Here is an 18,177-nt window from a genome sequence, read left to right as displayed (position 1 = left end):
CACAAGGGAAGGGTGCTATGCACCTGGGAGCTCTTTTACCTTTTTTTTTTGTTTTTGTAAAAGTGCCCCCTAGGGTGCCCGGTTGGTGTCCTGGCATGTGAGGGGGACCAGTGGACTACGAATCCTGGCCCCTCCCACGAACAAATGCCTTGGATTTATTCGTTTTTGAGCTGGGCGCTTTCATTTTCCATTATCGCAGAAAAACAAAAACGCCCAGCTCACACACTGTCGAATAAAACATGGACGTCTTTTTTTTTTTTGAAAATACGGTTCGGTCCGCCCCTTCACGGACCTGTTCTCGGAGATAAACGCCCATGGAGATAGAAGTTTTCGTTCGATTATGCCCCTCCACTTTTCCTACCATCAACATGAGGCTTATTGGCCTGTAGTCTCCCACTTATTCCCTGTCCCTATTTTTGTGAAGAGGGACCACATCAGCTCGTCTCAATCCCTTAGAACCTCTCCTGTTTCTAAAGACCTATTAAATAAATTCTTTAGATTTAAAGATCTCAGTATGTATACTTTGGGGGTCTGCAAGTTAGGTTGAGTGGTATAATAAATTCTAATAAACTAAAAGGAGATGGGAGACATTTACATATTTCCATGGCATAGGAGACAGGCCTCTTTCAACTGAAAGGAAGCTCTGGAATGAAGGGTCATAGATTGCTCCCAAATCTGTCCCCTTTCGCCTTCAGTCTAAGAAAATTTCTTTACAGAAGAGTTGTATTTGTGTGTGAAAGTAGCTTAGATATGAGAACTGTTTCTGAATTCCAGAAATCATGGGGCAAGCAGAGGATCTCTGAGGGAGAGGAACAGCTTGTAGAGCTTGATATGGATGGGTACACAGAGGCCATGTGGTCTTGATCTGCTATAGTTTTCAATGTTTCTGTTTTGTTACATTCCTGTTCTCTGGCTTCACAGAAAAACTTGAAATTTGTCCCTTGAGTTGGATATGGCACTACGTTTTGTTCTTGTCTGTTTTATAACAATATTGAGATGTAAAATCTGTAGCTAAAGCTTGATGTGATATGGCATGGACCCCATTGTAATGTTATCCCATATGACTCCTGTGGGAAATAGTCTGATGTCACAGAGCTAATCAAGCAGCATATGATTATCCCTGCATATGGCATTATGAAGCAGCTATTTATGAATTGGGCCAATTTTCAGCCACTTGCAGCAAATAAGTGCCAGGATCCTACAGTGGCAGGTACAAAATATCTGGAAAGAGTGGTGACCAATGTCACTATCGAGAGAGTAGCAGTATTGAACACTGCCCTGTTCTAACTTTATCTGGTTAGCAGACTATATAGTGGGCTCAGAACTAGGAAAGCCTAGGTAAAAATCCCACTGGGACTCCTTATGACCTTGGGCAAACCAATTAATCCTCCATTGCCTCAGCAGCAAACTTAAATTGTAAGCCCTCTGGGGACACAAGTACATAAGTGTTGCCATACTGGGAAAGACCAAAGGTCCATCAAGCCCAGCATCCTGTTCCAATAGTGGCCAATCCAGGTCACAAATACCCGGCAAGATCCCAAAAAAGTACAAAACATTCTATAATGCTTATCCCTGAAATAGTGGATTTTCCCCAAGTCCATTTAATAATAGTCTATGGACTTTTTCTTTAGGAAGTCGTCCAAACCTTTTTAAAACTCTAAGCTAACCGCCTTTACCACATTCTCTGGCAATGAATTCCAGAGCTGAATTACACATTGAGTGAAGAAAATGTTTCTCCGATTCGTTTTAAATTTACTACGTTTTAGCTTCATTGCATGCCCCCTAGGCCTAGTATTTTTGGAAAGCGTAAATAGACGCTTCACGTCTACCCGTTCCACTCCACTCATTATTTTATAGACCTCTATCATAACTCCCCTCAGCTGCCTTTTCTCCAAGCTGAACAGCCCTAGCCACTTTAGCCTTTCCTCATACGGAAGTCGTCCCATCCCCTTTATCATTTTTGTTGCCCTTCTCTTCACCTTTTCTAATTCCACTATATCTTTTTTGAGATTTGGCTACCAGAATTGAACACAATATTCGAGGTGCGGTCGCACCATGGTGCGATACAAAGGCATTATAACATCCTCATTTTTGTTTTCCTTTCCTAAAAATACCTACCATTCTATTTACTTTCTTAGCCATAGCAGCACACTGAACAGAAGGTTTCAACATATCATCAATGATGACACCCAGATTCCTTTCTTGGTCTGTGACTAACGTGGAACCTTGCATGATGTAGCTATAATTCAGGTTCCTCTATCCCACATGCATCACTTTGCACTTGCTCACATTAAACGTCATCTGCCATTTAGATGCCCAGTCTCCCAGTCTCGTAAGGTCCGCTTGTAATTTTTCACAATCCTCCAGCGATTTAATGACTTTGAATAACTTTGTGTCATCAGCAAATTTAATTACTTCAGAGATCCCAGCACAGAACCCTGGGGAACCCCACTAACTACCCTTCTCCATTGAGAATACTGACCATTTAACCCTACTCTCTGGTTTGTTTTCTATCTTTTAACCAGTTTTTAATCCACAATAGAACACTACCTCCTATCGCACGACTCGCCAATTTCCTATGGAGTCTTTCATGAGGCACTTTGCCCAACGCCTTCTGAAAATCCAGATATACAATATCAACCGGCTCACCTTTATCCACATGTTTGTTCACCCCTTCAAAGAAATGTAGTAGATTGGTGAGGCAAGATTTCCCTTCACTAAATCCATGTTGGCTTTGTCTTCCCTGATTGCCCCTTTTACTCCTCGGTCATCTAGCGGTCCAACCGATTCTTTTGCCACTGTCCTGCTTTTAATATACCTAAAAAAAATTTTTACTATGTGTTTTTGCCTCCAACGTAATCTATTTTTTTTTTCGAAGTCCCTCTTAGCCTTCCTTATCAGCGCTTTGCATTTGACATGACATTCCGTTTGCTGTTTCTTATTATTTTGTCGGTTCCTTCTTCCATTTTCTGAAGGATTTTCTTTTAGCTCTAATAGCTTCCTTCACCTCACTTTTTAACCATGCTGGCTGTCGTTTGGTCTTCCATCCTCTTTTTTTTTTTTTTTTTAATACACGGAATATATTTGGCCTGGGCTTCCAGGATGGTGGTTTTGAACAGCATCCACGTCTGATGTAAATTTTTGACCCTCACAACTGCTCCTCTAGTTTTTTTTTTTTTTTTTTTTTTCACCATTCTCATTTTATCATAGTCTCCTTTTTTAAAGTTAAATGCTAACGTATTTGATTTCCTATGTATACTTCAAAGCTAATATCAAATCCGATCAGATTATGAACACTGTTATCAAGCGACCCCAGCACCATTACCTCCCGCACCAGATCATGCACTCCACTAAGGACTAGGTCTAGAATTTTCCTTCTCTCATCGGCTCCTGTACCAGCTTCTCCATAAAGCAGTCCTTGACTTCTTCAAGGAATTTTACCTCCCTAGCGTGCCCCCGCTGTTACATTTACCCAGTCAATATCGGGGTAATTGAAATCACCCATTAGTATTGTGTTGCCCAGCTTGTTTGCATCCCTAATTTCCTTTTAACATCTCTGCATCAGTCTGTTCATCCTGGCCTGGCGGACAGTAGTACACTCCTATCACTATCCTTTTCCCCTTTACACATGGAATTTCAATCCACAGTGATTCCAAGAAGTGTTTTGTTTCCTGCAGAATTTTCAATCTATTTGATTCAAGGCTCTCGTTAATATACAATGCTACCCCTCCACCAATTCGATCCACCCTATCACTACGATATAATTTGTACCCCGGTATGACAGTGTCCCACTGGTTATCCTCCTCCCACCAGGTCTCAGGTGGGATCACCAGGTCTGTACCTGAATGTAACTCCACATGAACTAACACTATAACTTCTGACTCCTCCTTTTGCTCTGCTTCTGTATCACCCCGGTTCTATCTGGATAGCACTGGAGTACTCTGTTTTTAAGCAGAGCTATATGGAAAAGCAATTGATTGATAGCCCCTAATGTGCAGCACTTGTCTGGCTAGCAGGTTCTGTTAGCTGGGTAAGTGTAATGAGCCCTATGATTTTTAGCCACATATGGTTTCCTTGTTTCTTTAAAATGTGAATGGTGCTTTTTGGTGAGAATAAAGCTTCAAATAGATTTAGATTAGACGGTTTAAATCTGGTTTTAATCAAATTGTTTTGGGTATTGCACCAGTTCATATACAGTGGAGCATAATTAGATAATCAACAGCCCAGGCATGCACTTGAAGAGCTTAAGAACAGAGGGGAAGGTCCATAATAGAGTATAATGATTTTACTCAAAAGGTATGGTGTAATATATATAATACCCCATGGAATAGTTAGTACTAAAGTGATATTTTCCAGAGCCCTGGGGGGAGGGAAGTCCCTCCCAGAGGGTGGAGTGGTGGGATCCCTGGATGGGAGGAGGCCTAGCCTTTGGGGAGTAGTTTCAAATAGAATGCAGGGAGAGAACAATGATGAGGGGAGTAGTTTGGGAGGAGATGAAGATCGTTATGCCCTTTAGGGTCATATTTGATTGGCTGCAGGTCTGGAGTTGCCTAACACCCTCTGCCATTGTGGCTGAAAGAGGCAGGGGTGTTAGGCAGGTGTTCAACCGGGAGATGTGTGCTATGGGTGGGTAGAAGAGGGCCCAGCCTGGGAACGGAACTGGAGCCAGGGAGAGCTGCTCGTCTCAGAACCAGGGTGGATCAAAGGTAGGATCACTGCTGGTGGAGGGTCAGATTGAGGGAGGTCTGAGCCTGCTATCAGTGTTAATAAGAATGAAAATTCTCTGTAGATACACCTGAGGAAGATGTTGGCAAAGGTATTTCCTCTTGAATAACAGAAGCTGGAAGTTGTTTGCTTTGGAGTTCAGCAAATGACTGTACTGGAGAAGAGGTTAAAGTTAAAGCCTGCTTATTGCAGCAGTTTGTCAAATAAAAATTGAGTTCCATTATTAAATGTTCTATGTGCCATGTGGTTCCTGGACTGAACAGCTGAGTGGAACCCAGAATTGGTGAGAGAATCTGACCTCTCAAACCTCTGGATCACTATTCCGAACCATTGACCCAATCTCAAGCTCAACTGCAGGTGACCTGGGATGGATGAGTGAGGTGAGATTGGCCCTGAATGTGAAACTGAACTGAGATCTGTTTTGTGGCTTGGGGCCGGAGCTAGCACACAGGTAAGACCCAGGTTACATATATGTCAGAATCTGAAATAAGACTAAGCATGGAAGCCATACTTTGAAGATAGGGGAAACTGAAATATTAAAACCAGTCACACTAGTTACATTCCTTATAGTGTGTTTACAAATATAGCTGTGTGGCCACTAGATGGCAGTGTGAGCATGCATCTTCAAATCTATCCTATACAAGGATATGAATTTCATCTGCTGTTTGCTCAGTTGTCAATAGCAAGACAAAGTTTCCCAAATCTAAAGGAACTCAAGAGTTTAATATTAAACTTATTCCACATGTTTAAATCATACTGCAATCAAAGCATATTTAAATAGAGGAATTTCAGAATGCCAGTGGCATCAAAGGAAATTGCCCAGTGACCACAGTCCCCCCCCCCCCCCCCCCCATTTTCTTAAGATATTTACAGAATTCCCAAGCATGGAAAGCTGTGTTAGAACTGAGCCCTAAAGTGCTTGTCCCTCATGCACTGAGGACTGTAAACTTTATTTTACAGTTCATAGTATTTTCTCTCAATACCTTCCCTTTTTGGAAGAGTATAATCAGGTTGTCTCTTTATTTTTTTATGTAACTTTCACATGAAAGGTATAAATTTTAGTTGAACTGAGTTTCTGCCGCTGCTCCTTGTCGCTTTGGGCAAGTCACTTAACCCTCCTTTGCCCCAGGAAAACCTTAGATTGTATGCTTTTTGGGATCAGAGACATGCATACTGTACCTTAATATAATTTGCAATGCCCTACTACTTACTGTAAAGAGTTGAATCCAAAAGAGATTTTGAATCCAAAAGAAAGAGAGGAATATGAGCAATTAGTGTAGGGATAACACCTGTTGGTACGCTGTAGTAGAGTTCAGTTTTGAGGAAGTTGCCTTCCAACGCTCAGTGAGTGTGGCAATAGAAGTTCGACTTGTTTGTTGAATATGGGATGCAATAAGGGAAGCTGGTTAAATCAGGAAAGCAAAGATGCACTGGAATAAAAATAGCCAATGTATTTAACATGGGTGGATAAGAAATGTTTGAGATACTTTAGTGATAGGAAGTAGTGCAAAAGTTGCATTCTCAGACTCAGTGGTGAAGGGGATGGATGCATATAGAGAAGCTGAAGCTTAAGTGGAATTGCTCATCAAATATTGCTGTTCTGTATTCACAGATAAAGGGCTGGGAGTAGGATCACAAAATACAAATAGGAATTGAAGTAAGGTAGACCTTGAGTGATTTTCAGAAGACTGTTAGTAAGGAGCTAGCTTAACTGAAATTAGACAAGTAGGACCGGATGAGATACATCCAAGGGTAATAAAGAAACTTAGAGAAGTTCTGGAGGTTTCACAGTGACCTTCTCAACCTTTTGTGGTCTGAGGACTGGAGAAGGGTGAATTTGGTTCCTCTCCAGAAAAGCAGAATGGAGGAGGAGATTGGGAACTACACGCTGGTTAGTCTTGACCTCTTTGTAAGTAAATGGAAACTTCCAAAACAAATGATAGTGTTGTTTCTGGAATCCAATGGATTGCAAGATCTGAGGCAGTGTGGATTTTAGTTGTCTTGTCAGATGAATCTGATAAATTTCTTGGGTGACCAGAGACTTGATGACCTGAAGATGTATACCCTGGAGGAAAGAAGGGATAGGAGTGACCTGATACAGGCATTTAAATATATGAAATGCATTTAATGTACAAACAGATATTTTCTAGAGATGAGGAAATAATAGAACTAGAGGACATGAATTCAAGTTGCAGAGTGTCAACTTAGGAGTAATGTTATAAAGTACTTTTTCACAGAAAGAGTGGTAGATACCTAGAATTCAGGTGGTGGAGATGAAAATGGGCAGACTTCTGGAGTTTGAGCCCTGATAGTAGATGGACAGATCTGGATGGGCTGGAGTGAGGCTTCAACATTTGATCTGCCCAGCACTCTCTATTTCCCACCTACCAGAGCTAAAGTATACAAAATAAACTCATAGCATATGGTATGAGACAATATCTTGGGCAGACAGGATGGACTGTACAGGTCATTGCCATCATTTACTATATTACTGTGTTATCAGGCTTATTTTTGAAAAAGAAGGGTGCCCATCTTGCGACACAAATCAGGAGATGGGCGTCCTTCTCTCAGGGTCGCCCAAATCGGCATAATCAAAAGCCAATTTTGGGCATCCCCAACTGCTTTCCGTCGCAGGGATGACCAACGTTCCTGGGGGCATGTCAGAAACATAGCAAAGGAGGGACTGGGGCGTGCTTAACAGATGGGCATCCTCGAGCGATAATGGAAAAAAGGGCGTCCCTGATGAGCACTTGGGCAACTTGGTCCATTTTTTCTTACGACCAAGCCTCAAAAAGGTACCTGAACTGACCAGATGACCACCTGAGGGAATTGGGGATGACATCCCCTGACCCCCCCAGTGGTCACTAACCACCTCCCTCTCCGAAAAAAAACTTTAAAAACTTTTTTTGCCAGCCTGAAATGTCATACTCGGGTCCATCGCAGCAGTATGCAGGTCCCTGGGAGGGGGAGGTATGTGTGTGTCAGCGGAAGCATAGCGAAGGCGTGGACATCCTTCTTTCAAACATTTTGGACGTCCTGAACTGCTCCCCCCCCCCACAGGGATGGCCAAATTTTAAGGGAGTGGAGGAGTGGCCTAGTGGTTAGAGCACTGGTCTTGCAGTCCAGAGCTGCTCGGTTCAAATCCCACTGCTGCTACTTGTGATCCAAAAGCCAAATAAATAAAGGAGAAGTCGGAGGCATAGCAAAGGCATGGATGTACTTCTCACAAACATCCAGCCATGGACGTCCTTCTCACAAAAACATCCACATTTTGGACATCTTCAACTGCCGTTGCAGGGACGGAGGCATAGCCAAGGACATTCTTCACCCATACTGTTAAAAAAAAAAAAAAAGACGTCCCTGACGAGCACTTGGACGTTTTCACCTAGACTTGTATTTTTCTAAGGTTGTAGACGGCAATTTATTTAAGGTTGTAGATGGCTATTATACACGTAGCTTGTCTGCATCTATGAAGCCGTCTTTGGCATGCGCAGAGCAACTACGCATAATGCTTGGCTGCTCTGCACTGGCTTCCCTTCCTTAGGAAGGAAATAGTGTGCAAATGAGCTAACAGCGAGCAGCTTATTTGCATGCGATTTCCTTCATGCATGCCTGTTCCTTTCCGAATCGGTACATAAGTACATAAGTACATAAGTAGTGCCATACTGGGAAAGACCAAAGGTCCATCTAGCCCAGCATCCTGTCACCGACCGTGGCCAATCCAGGTCAAGGGCACCTGGCACGCTCCCCAAACGTAAAAACATTCCAGACAAGTTATACCTAAAAATGCGGAATTTTTCCAAGTCCATTTAATAGCGGTCTATGGACTTGTCCTTTAGGAATCTATCTAACCCCTTTTTAAACTCCGTCAAGCTAACCGCCCGTACCACGTTCTCCGGCAACGAATTCCAGAGTCTAATTACACGTTGGGTGAAGAAAAATTTTCTCCGATTCGTTTTAAATTTACCACACTGTAGCTTCAACTCATGCCCTCTAGTCCTAGTATTTTTGGATAGCGTGAACAGTCGCTTCACATCCACCCGATCCATTCCACTCATTATTTTATACACTTCTATCATATCTCCCCTCAGCCGTCTCTTCTCCAAGCTGAAAAGCCCTAGCCTTCTCAGCCTCTCTTCATAGGAAAGTCGTCCCATCCCCACTATCATTTTCGTCGCCCTTCGCTGTACCTTTTCCAATTCTACTATATCTTTTTTGAGATACGGAGACCAGTACTGAACACAATACTCCAGGTGCGGTCGCACCATGGAGCGATACAACGGCATTATAACATCCGCACACCTGGACTCCATACCCTTCCTAATAACACCCAACATTCTATTCGCTTTCCTAGCCGCAGCAGCACACTGAGCAGAAGGTTTCAGCGTATCATCGACGACGACACCCAGATCCCTTTCTTGATCCGTAACTCCTAACGTGGAACCTTGCAAGACGTAGCTATAATTCGGGTTCCTCTTACCCACATGCATCACTTTGCACTTGTCAACATTGAACTTCATCTGCCACTTGCACGCCCATTCTCCCAGTCTCGCAAGGTCCTCCTGTAATCGTTCACATTCCTCCTGCGACTTGACGACCCTGAATAATTTTGTGTCATCGGCGAATTTAATTACCTCGCTAGTTACTCCCATCTCTAGGTCATTTATAAATACATTAAAAAGCAACGGACCCAGCACAGACCCCTGCGGGACCCCACTAACTACCCTCCTCCACTGAGAATACTGGCCACGCAATCCTACTCTCTGCTTCCTATCTTTCAACCAGTTCTTAATCCATAATAATACCCTACCTCCGATTCCATGACTCTGCAATTTCTTCAGGAGTCTTTCGTGCGGCACTTTGTCAAACGCCTTCTGAAAATCCAGATATACAATATCAACCGGCTCCCCATTGTCCACATGTTTGCTTACCCCCTCAAAAAAATGCATTAGATTGGTGAGGCAAGACTTCCCTTCACTAAATCCGTGCTGACTTTGTCTCATCAGTCCATGTTTTTGTATATGCTCTGCAATTTTATTCTTAATAATAGCCTCCACCATCTTGCCCGGCACCGACGTCAGACTCACCGGTCTATAATTTCCCGGATCTCCTCTGGAACCCTTCTTAAAAATCGGAGTAACATTGGCTACCCTCCAGTCTTCCGGTATTACACTCGATTTTAGGGACAGATTGCATATTTCTAACAGTAGCTCCGCAAGTTCATTTTTTAGTTCTATTAATACTCTGGGATGAATACCATCAGGTCCCGGTGATTTACTACTCTTCAGCTTGCTGAACTGACCCATTACATCCTCCAAGGTTACAGAGAATTTGTTTAGTTTCTCCAACTCCCCCGCTTCAAATATTCTTTCCGGCACCGGTGTCCCCCCCAAATCCTCCTCGGTGAAGACCGAAGCAAAGAATTCATTTAATTTCTCCGCTACGGCTTTGTCCTCCTTGATCACCCCTTTAACACCATTTTCGTCCAGCGGCCCAACCGACTCTTTGGCCGGTTTCCTGCTTTTAATGTATCTAAAAAAATTTTTACTATGTATTTTTGCTTCCAACGCTAATTTCTTCTCAAAGTCCTTTTTTGCCCTCCTTATCTCCGCTTTGCATTTGGCTTGGCATTCCTTATGATCTATCCTGTTACTTTCAGTTGGTTCTCTTCTCCACTTTCTGAAGGATTGTTTTTTGGCTCTAATGATTTCCTTTATCTTACTGTTTAGCCACGCCGGCTGACGTTTAGTCTTTTTTCCCTTTTTTCTAATACGTGGAATATATTTGTCCTGAACCTCCAGGATGGTGTTTTTAAACAGCATCCACGCCTGATGCAAGTTTTTTACTCTGCGAGCTGCTCCTTTCAGTCTTTTTTTCACCATTTTTCTCATTTTGTCGTAATCACCTTTTCTAAAGTTAAACGCTAGCGTACTTGATTTCCTAGTTTCACTTCCTTCAATGCCAATATCAAAACCGATCATATTATGATCACTGTTATCAAGCGGCCCTCGTATCGTTACCCCCTGCACTAGATCATGAGCACCACTAAGGACTAAGTCTAGTATTTTTCCTTCTCTTGTCGGCTCCTGAACTAGCTGTTCCATGAAGCTGTCCTTGATTTCATCAAGAAATCTTATGTCCCTTGCGTGTACAGATGTTACATTAACCCAGTCTATATGCGGGTAATTGAAATCCCCCATTATTATTGTGTTGCCCAGTTTGTTTGCGTCCCTGATTTCCTTTAACATTTCCGCATCCGTCTGTTCGTCCTGGCCAGGCGGACGGTAGTACACTCCTATCACTATCCTTTTCCGTTCAGTTAGTGCATCAGTTAATCCACTGCAGTGCCCCCTAGGGTTGCCCGGTTGTTGTCCTGGCATGTCAGGGGGACCAGTGCACTACAAATGCTGGCTCCTCCCATGACCAAATGACTTGGATTTGGTTGTTTTTGAGATGGGTGTCCTTGGTTTCCATTATGGCCGAAAACCGGGGACGACCATCTCTAAGGTCGACCATCTCAACATTTATGTCGACCATCTCTAAGGTCGACCATATCTAAGGTCAACCTAAATGTTGAGATTTGGGCGTCCCCGACCGTATTATTGAAACGAAAGATGGCTGCCCATCTTGTCCCGCGAGGACGCCCTCAGGAAAACTTGGGCGCCCCGTTCGATTATGCCCCTCCCATGTAGACTTGGTTGAAGGGTGAACACTAGACATGGTGTACTTAGATTTCAACAAAGCTTTAGACAATGTGCCGCATGGGTGACATTTGTACATTTGTAAATAAACTGAGTGCCATGATTATGGACTGACAGGGTTAGAAACTGGTTGAATAGAGAGTGACAAAGGGTAGTAGTAAATAGAGTTAACTTTGAGGAAAAGGCCATTGCCAGCGTTGTACCGCAAGTGTCGGCTCTTGATCCAACTCTTAACATTCTTGTAAATGATGTTGCGGGAAGGGCAGTATGGTAAAGTTTGCTTACAAATTATAAGTAGCATACTATACTATAACGTGCTGTTTGAATATTTTACTGTTATAAACATTGCCTATTTCTGGGTTATACTTGATGTATACTTTCTTTTAAAAGACTATAAATAAATCATAATGATTCTAAATGATAACCATTTTATTAACCATCTTTACAATGAGCTCAGCCTAGTAATAATTTAAAACAACCTACAGCATGTTCAAAAACAATCTACAGCATATTTCTTCAAAAAGGCTGTATATAAATCATAATAAATATTTGGATGGTGTTCATAACAGGAAGCCGGATCTAGTGGAGCTTGAAGACTGATATAAAATTTGGCTGCAAAGATTTAATGATGAAAAATAAATGCAGGATCATGCATTTGAGCTGTAAAAACCAAAAGTAGCAGTACAACATATAAGGGGTGAAATACTTCTGGGTATGAAAGAAAAGTGGACCTGGGGCTGATCATACCTGCTGCTGTTCTGATGGCTTTGATAGCAAAAGCCAGAAGGATGCTCGGGTACTTAGAAAATGGAATGAACAGCAGGAAAAAGGCGATAGTGCCTCTGGGTAAATCTATGATGAGACTTTGAAATATTTTGTACAGGTCTGGAGACCTCACATTCAAAAAATATATATACTGTGGGGGTGGCAACTAGAATAGTAGATCCTCATCCTAAACCATATAGGAACAGACTTAAAGATCTCTCTTGGCAGAAATTTAAAAAAAGGGCTTTTTACAGGCATGCTGAAAAATGGATCAACGCATGCCCAAAACCTGCACCTACATCTACCGCAAGCCATTTTTCAGCTCACCTTTGTAAAAGGACCCACAAATGTGTTGCTTGATTTATATTTTCAAACTGCGTTAAGAACATAACTACAAAAAAAAGAGGCCCATCTTACACCCGCCCATTTGTATATGTATGTATCAGTGTTGCCATATCTACCCCTTGCCTAACTGTTGATATGGGATTTACAAGCTGTTCATTCCTATTCTCAAGTAGCTAAAAATATAATGGATTACCTTTAGGAAACAACTATAGAACCTGCCTGTTAAAGGAGTATTTTAATAATTAAGATTTGATCTGAGGGTGTATTAGAGAGGTTTGGGATGTTTTCAGCCTCTTGTAGTTAAAAGGGTGGTTTATGAATATTTTAATATCGGATAATAGGTGTAGATAATTTGGGGGAGGTGGAGTAGATTTGAGGATGTGGAATTTGATTGTATTCTGCTGTACAACAGTGATTGAAAGAAGTAGTGGAATATAACTGGGAATATTGGATTAAATTAATATAGATAGCTCTACAGTATACAAAAAGAAAACATAGGAATTGATATTCAAAGCGATCTTTAACAAGGCATACCACAAAGATCAACAAATGTGAACTCCTACACATATATCCAGTACTGCCTTAAGATATTTGCTTGTTATACTATTATCATGCTTTATCATAATCTTGTTTACCCAAGATTTTTTGCAATTCTAAATGTCTATTTTCTTATATATTTCCACTTTTCATAATGCATTGTAAGCCACATTGAGCCTGCAAAGAGGTGGGAAAATGTGGGATACAAATGCAATAAATAAATTTAACTGGGCAGGAGAGCCTGAAGATGAGCTACTTCACTTGTTCTAACTTTATCCGCTTATTTAGACAGTTAGCAAACTGAATATCACTGTTGACAGGTTAAGAGCCTTATATAGCTAGAATATGAGAATACAATCTGGATCAGTAGGACTATACTATAAATATGGGGTGAAATTCTGACCTGGCAAGGTGATTAGGTTAAGTTCAGTTTTGGGTGGCGCTTAACCCTCCATTGCCTCAGGTACAAACTTTTCTCTAGTATGGCAGTGCTCAATATCCTGTTTCCAACAGTAGCTAATACAGGTCACAAGTACCTGGCAAGATCCTAAAAGAGTAAAAAAAAGGTTTTCTGCTTCTTATCCCAGAAATAGGCAGTGGATTTTTCCAGGTTCACCTTAGTAATGGTTTATGGATGTTTCTTTTAGTAACATGCCCAAATCTTTTTTTTTTTTTTTTTTTAACCCTGGTAAACTACCTGCTTACATTCCTTGCCAACGAATTCCAGAGTTTAATTATACATTGGGTGTAGAAATATTTTCTCCAGTTTGTGTTAAAGTTGCCACTTAATAGGTCCATTGTATGCCCCCAAGTCCTTTTTGGAAAAAGTAAACAAGCGATTCACATGTACCCAGTCACTCCATTCAGTATTTTATAGACCTCTATCATATCCCCCCCCCCCCCCCTCATGTGTTTCTCTTCTCCAAGCTGAAGAGCCCTAGCTTATTTAGCCTTTCTTCATAGGGAAGTCGTCCCTTCCCCTTTATCATTTGTCACCCTTCTCTGTATATTTTCTAAGTCCGTTTTATCTTTTCAGAGATGCAGTGACCATAATTGCACACAATGTTCGAGGAGTGGTCTCACCATGGATCAATGCAAAGGCATTATAATCAGTTTTGTTCTCCATTACTTTCTTAATTCCTAACATTCTATTTGCTTTCTTAGCTGTCACTGCATGCTGAGCAGATGGTTTTCAATATATTATCGATAACACCTAGATCCTTTTCCTGGGTAGTGATTCCTAATGGCATCATGTAGCTATAGTTTGGGTTCCCTCTTTCCCACATGCATCACTTTGCACTTGTTCACATTAAGCATAAGTACATAAGTATTGCCATACTGGGACAGACCAAAGGTCCATTAAGCCCAGCATCCTTGTTCCAACAGTGACCAATCCAGGTCACAAGTACCTGGCAAGATCCCAAAAAAGTACAAAACATTTTATTCTGCTTATCCCAGAAATAATCAGTGGATTTTCCCCAAGTCCAGATATTAATTACACGTTGAGTGAAGAAATATTTTCTCTGATTCATTTTGAATTTACTACTTTGTAGCTTCATTGAATGCCCCTTAGTCCTAGTATTTTTGGAAAGAGTAAACAGACGCTTCAGGTCTATCCTTTCCACTCATTATTTTATAAACCTCTATCATATCTCCCCGCAACCGTCTTTTCTCCAAGCTGAAGAGCCCTAGCTGCTTTAGCATTTCCTCATAGGAAGTCCCATCCCCTTTATCATTTTTGTTGCCCTTCTCTGCACCTTTTCTAATTCCACTATATCCTTTTTGAGATGCGGTGACCAGAATTGAACACACTATTTGAGGTGTGGTCGCACCATTTAGCGATACAAAGGCATTATAATGTCCTCATTTTTGTTTTCCATTCCTTTCCTAATAATACCTAGCATTCTATTTACTCTCTTAGCCGCCGCAGCACACTGAGCAGTAGGTTTCAATGTACCATCAACGAAGACACCTTGATCTTGGTCTGTGACTTCTAACGTGGAACCTTTGCATTATGTAGCTATAATTCGGGTTCCTCATTCCTACATGCATCACTTTGCACTTGCTCACATTTAAACGTCATCTGCCATTTAGATGCCCAGTCTCCCAGTCCCTGCCAATGGGATGCTCAGTTTCTCAGTCTCCTAAGGTCCTTTTGCAATTTTTTTTCACAATCCAACTTGCATACTTTTGTGTCAGCAAATTTAATCCTCACTTGTTATTGCCTTTGTAGCAGAATATCGGCATAACCTGCCTTATTGACAATTTATCTTAACACTTAACCATGTTTGCTGATGAACAGCATCGAGCTCTAGTGCCTTTTAGTGTGGTAACAGTAAATTGATGTTTCTTTAAACCTTACCCTGCCTTTTAAGACCCTCTTGCCTTCCATTCACTTTCTTGCTAATTCCCTAGTTGTATGCTACCCAACAACTTCAATGGATTCATTAAGTATGTGTATTATGTTTTCTAGTTCAGCCTGGAATGATAAAGAAACAGCTGAAATATGATAGGGCTTTTTGTTCTATCTTTATTTGTAGGTAGTATTGTTGAAATCTTAAATATCTTTATGCTCAGGTGTTTTCACCTTTTGACCTCTGTATAAATCTTGTAACCCTAGAAGCAAGTAGCTTTTTTGCAGACTCTGCTCATTGTTAGAGCTATGTTTCTGCTACTAAATCAAGTTGCTATAAATCAGGCATAATCATAATACTAAATATCTATTTTGCTAAGCATTTCTGCTGGCTTGATAAATCTTGTTAGGGTGAACATGCTTTGTTCACATTTTATATCCCACTCTGTAGAAACACAGCATGGGTTATATAACATAACATAGAAATACAGCTCCATTTTAAGGAGGACATAGTTGTAGTTCCCATTTTCCTGCTGTATTCCAGTTTCTCTTTGAGAAATCATCATCTCCATGTTTTCTCTGCAGAAAACCAAGGTAGGTGGAACATATATTTGGTTGGAGTGGCCAAACAAACAGTCTCTAGCCCATCCCTAAGCACTCTAGTAGCTGTGTTGGGGAACATGTTCTTGGGGCCATGGCCTTTTGTGGCCTACTCTGGTCCACTTCATATGGAAATTAAAAAAACTACAACTGCTCAACCCTGTCCCCCTTGGCATGGAGCTAATGGTCACCATACTTACTGTGCTTCTCCCTTTCCCTTTTCTTTTGAAGGATGAATATGAGGAACATACTAATTTGATTCAGCAGCTTGAACAAACAATTGAGGATTTGAGGATGAAAATATCTGAATTGGAAAAACAGTATGTACCATTTGATAAAGATTTCACAAAGGACACAGTTGTCCAGCCTGGACAAGAACTGAAAGATTTGAAAGATGTGGACTTTCACTGTGTCAGTCAGGATATACCTCTCTCAAGTCACCTACAAGCAAAATGTGTACAGACATCAACTGAAGAATGTGTCTCTTTCACAGTGCCTTCAAATAATATGCTACAGTTGTCACAGCCACAAACTATTTCTACAGAGGGTATGGAGACCGGTTTAAATCTCCATCTTCTAAGGCCTGAATTTCAACCTCATTTGACTTACTGTTCTGAAATATCTGTATATTTGTCACCAAAATCACACACTGCAAATTTGGATCCAAGCCATCTAACAGAAACACACCCTTTACTTCCAGTTCTGCCACAGCTTTCAGCGACTGAAGCTGATATGACATCAATTTTAGATCAGGGACAGACAAACTTAACACTCTGTTCATCTTCAAGTACTGAATATGCAGAAACCGTATTAACTGTTAAGGCAGGAGACTCTGCTTTTAGTGTTCCACCTGCTCCTCCTCTTCCTGATGTGTGTGTCCCTCAGTCTCTAAATAAAATAGACATTCCAGCGTCCCTGCTTTCTTCTGGTATGGGAAGCCAACCTGTAGTACATTCCCCTGCTGTTGGGGTTCTTTGTTCGCCACCTCCACCTATTCCCTGTATGGATGCCCTTTCTCTGCCACCTCCACCACCACCTCCTCCCCTTCTTCCAGAAAGGGGGTCTCTTCCTTTGCAGCCATCTCCTTTATCTTTTCCTCTTCTAGGTATAGAAGTGCTTCCTCTACCACCTCCCCCTCCTCCACCCCTATTGCCTGGCATGGGGGTTCCTCTTCCCCCTCCTCCACCCCCATTGCCTGGCATGGGGGTTCCTCTTCCCCCTCCTCCACCCCCATTGCCTGGCATGGGGGTTCCTCTTCCCCCTCCTCCACCCCCATTGCCTGGCATGGGGGTTCCTCTTCCCCCTCCTCCACCCCCATTGCCTGGCATGGGGGTTCCTCTTCCCCCTCCTCCACCCCCATTGCCTGGCATGGGGGTTCCTCCTCCACCCCCATTGCCTGGCATGGGGGTTCCTCCTCCCCCTCCTCCACCCCCATTGCCTGGCATGGGGGTTCCTCCTCCCCCTCCTCCACCCCCTTTGCCTGGCACAAGCCCGCAGCCAGCACCAAGTTTATGCATGCCAATGAGTATGCCACCAACCTGTGGATATCTTCCTCCTCCACTTCCAGCTGGTTTATTTGCACTAGGGATAATTCAGGACAAAGGGAGCAGGAAAGATCCAATAGAACCATCTCGACCAATGAAGCCTCTCTATTGGACAAGAATTCAGCTTCACAGTAAAAGGTAACAGACAGTATAAAGACTGCTTTTCTTACAAAAGATGCAAGTTCTATATGTTCATGCTGTCTATGCGATAAACATTCTAACTTATTACAGGTTTAATTTTCACTTTAACATTATGAAAGGGTATTTCAGATTTTTATAATGAATACATTTGTGCTATTGAACAGACCAAACCTTAAAATATGGAAAAAAACAACTCGTATCTTACATTCTACATACTCAGAGCTCCCCGATAGGACCATCTTATATGGAATTGTATGATAATATAGCTTGACACCAAATAATATTACAAACTAGTAAAAAAAGGCCCGTTTCTGACACTAATGAAACAGGCGCTAGCAAGGTTTTCCTTGGAGTGTGTATGTTTGGGTGAGTATGTGTGAGATGACTGTGTGTGTGAGAGAGAGAGTGAATGTGTGTATGTGTGTGTGTTTCTTTTTTTGTGTGTGTTGCTTGTGTGTAAGGTTGG

The 18,177-nt window shown here is 41.9% G+C and overlaps 1 protein-coding gene across 1 annotated transcript in view; it reads left to right on the top strand.

The window, feature by feature from the left end:
* FMN2 (formin 2) overlaps positions 1-18,177 on the top strand; it is a 434,815-nt gene that overhangs the window by 129,882 nt on the left and 286,756 nt on the right. Inside the window, exon 6 of the mRNA XM_030196386.1 lies at positions 16,258-17,708. Within this exon, the coding sequence (XP_030052246.1) occupies positions 16,258-17,708 (1,451 nt within the window). The remainder of the gene's footprint in view (positions 1-16,257; positions 17,709-18,177) is intronic.

Source organism: Microcaecilia unicolor, chromosome 3 (assembly GCF_901765095.1).
Source record: "Microcaecilia unicolor chromosome 3, aMicUni1.1, whole genome shotgun sequence".
NCBI classification, from domain to species: domain Eukaryota; kingdom Metazoa; phylum Chordata; class Amphibia; order Gymnophiona; family Siphonopidae; genus Microcaecilia; species Microcaecilia unicolor.
Note: the sequence above shows the minus strand (reverse complement) of the source record. Positions and strands in the feature narration are given on the sequence as shown.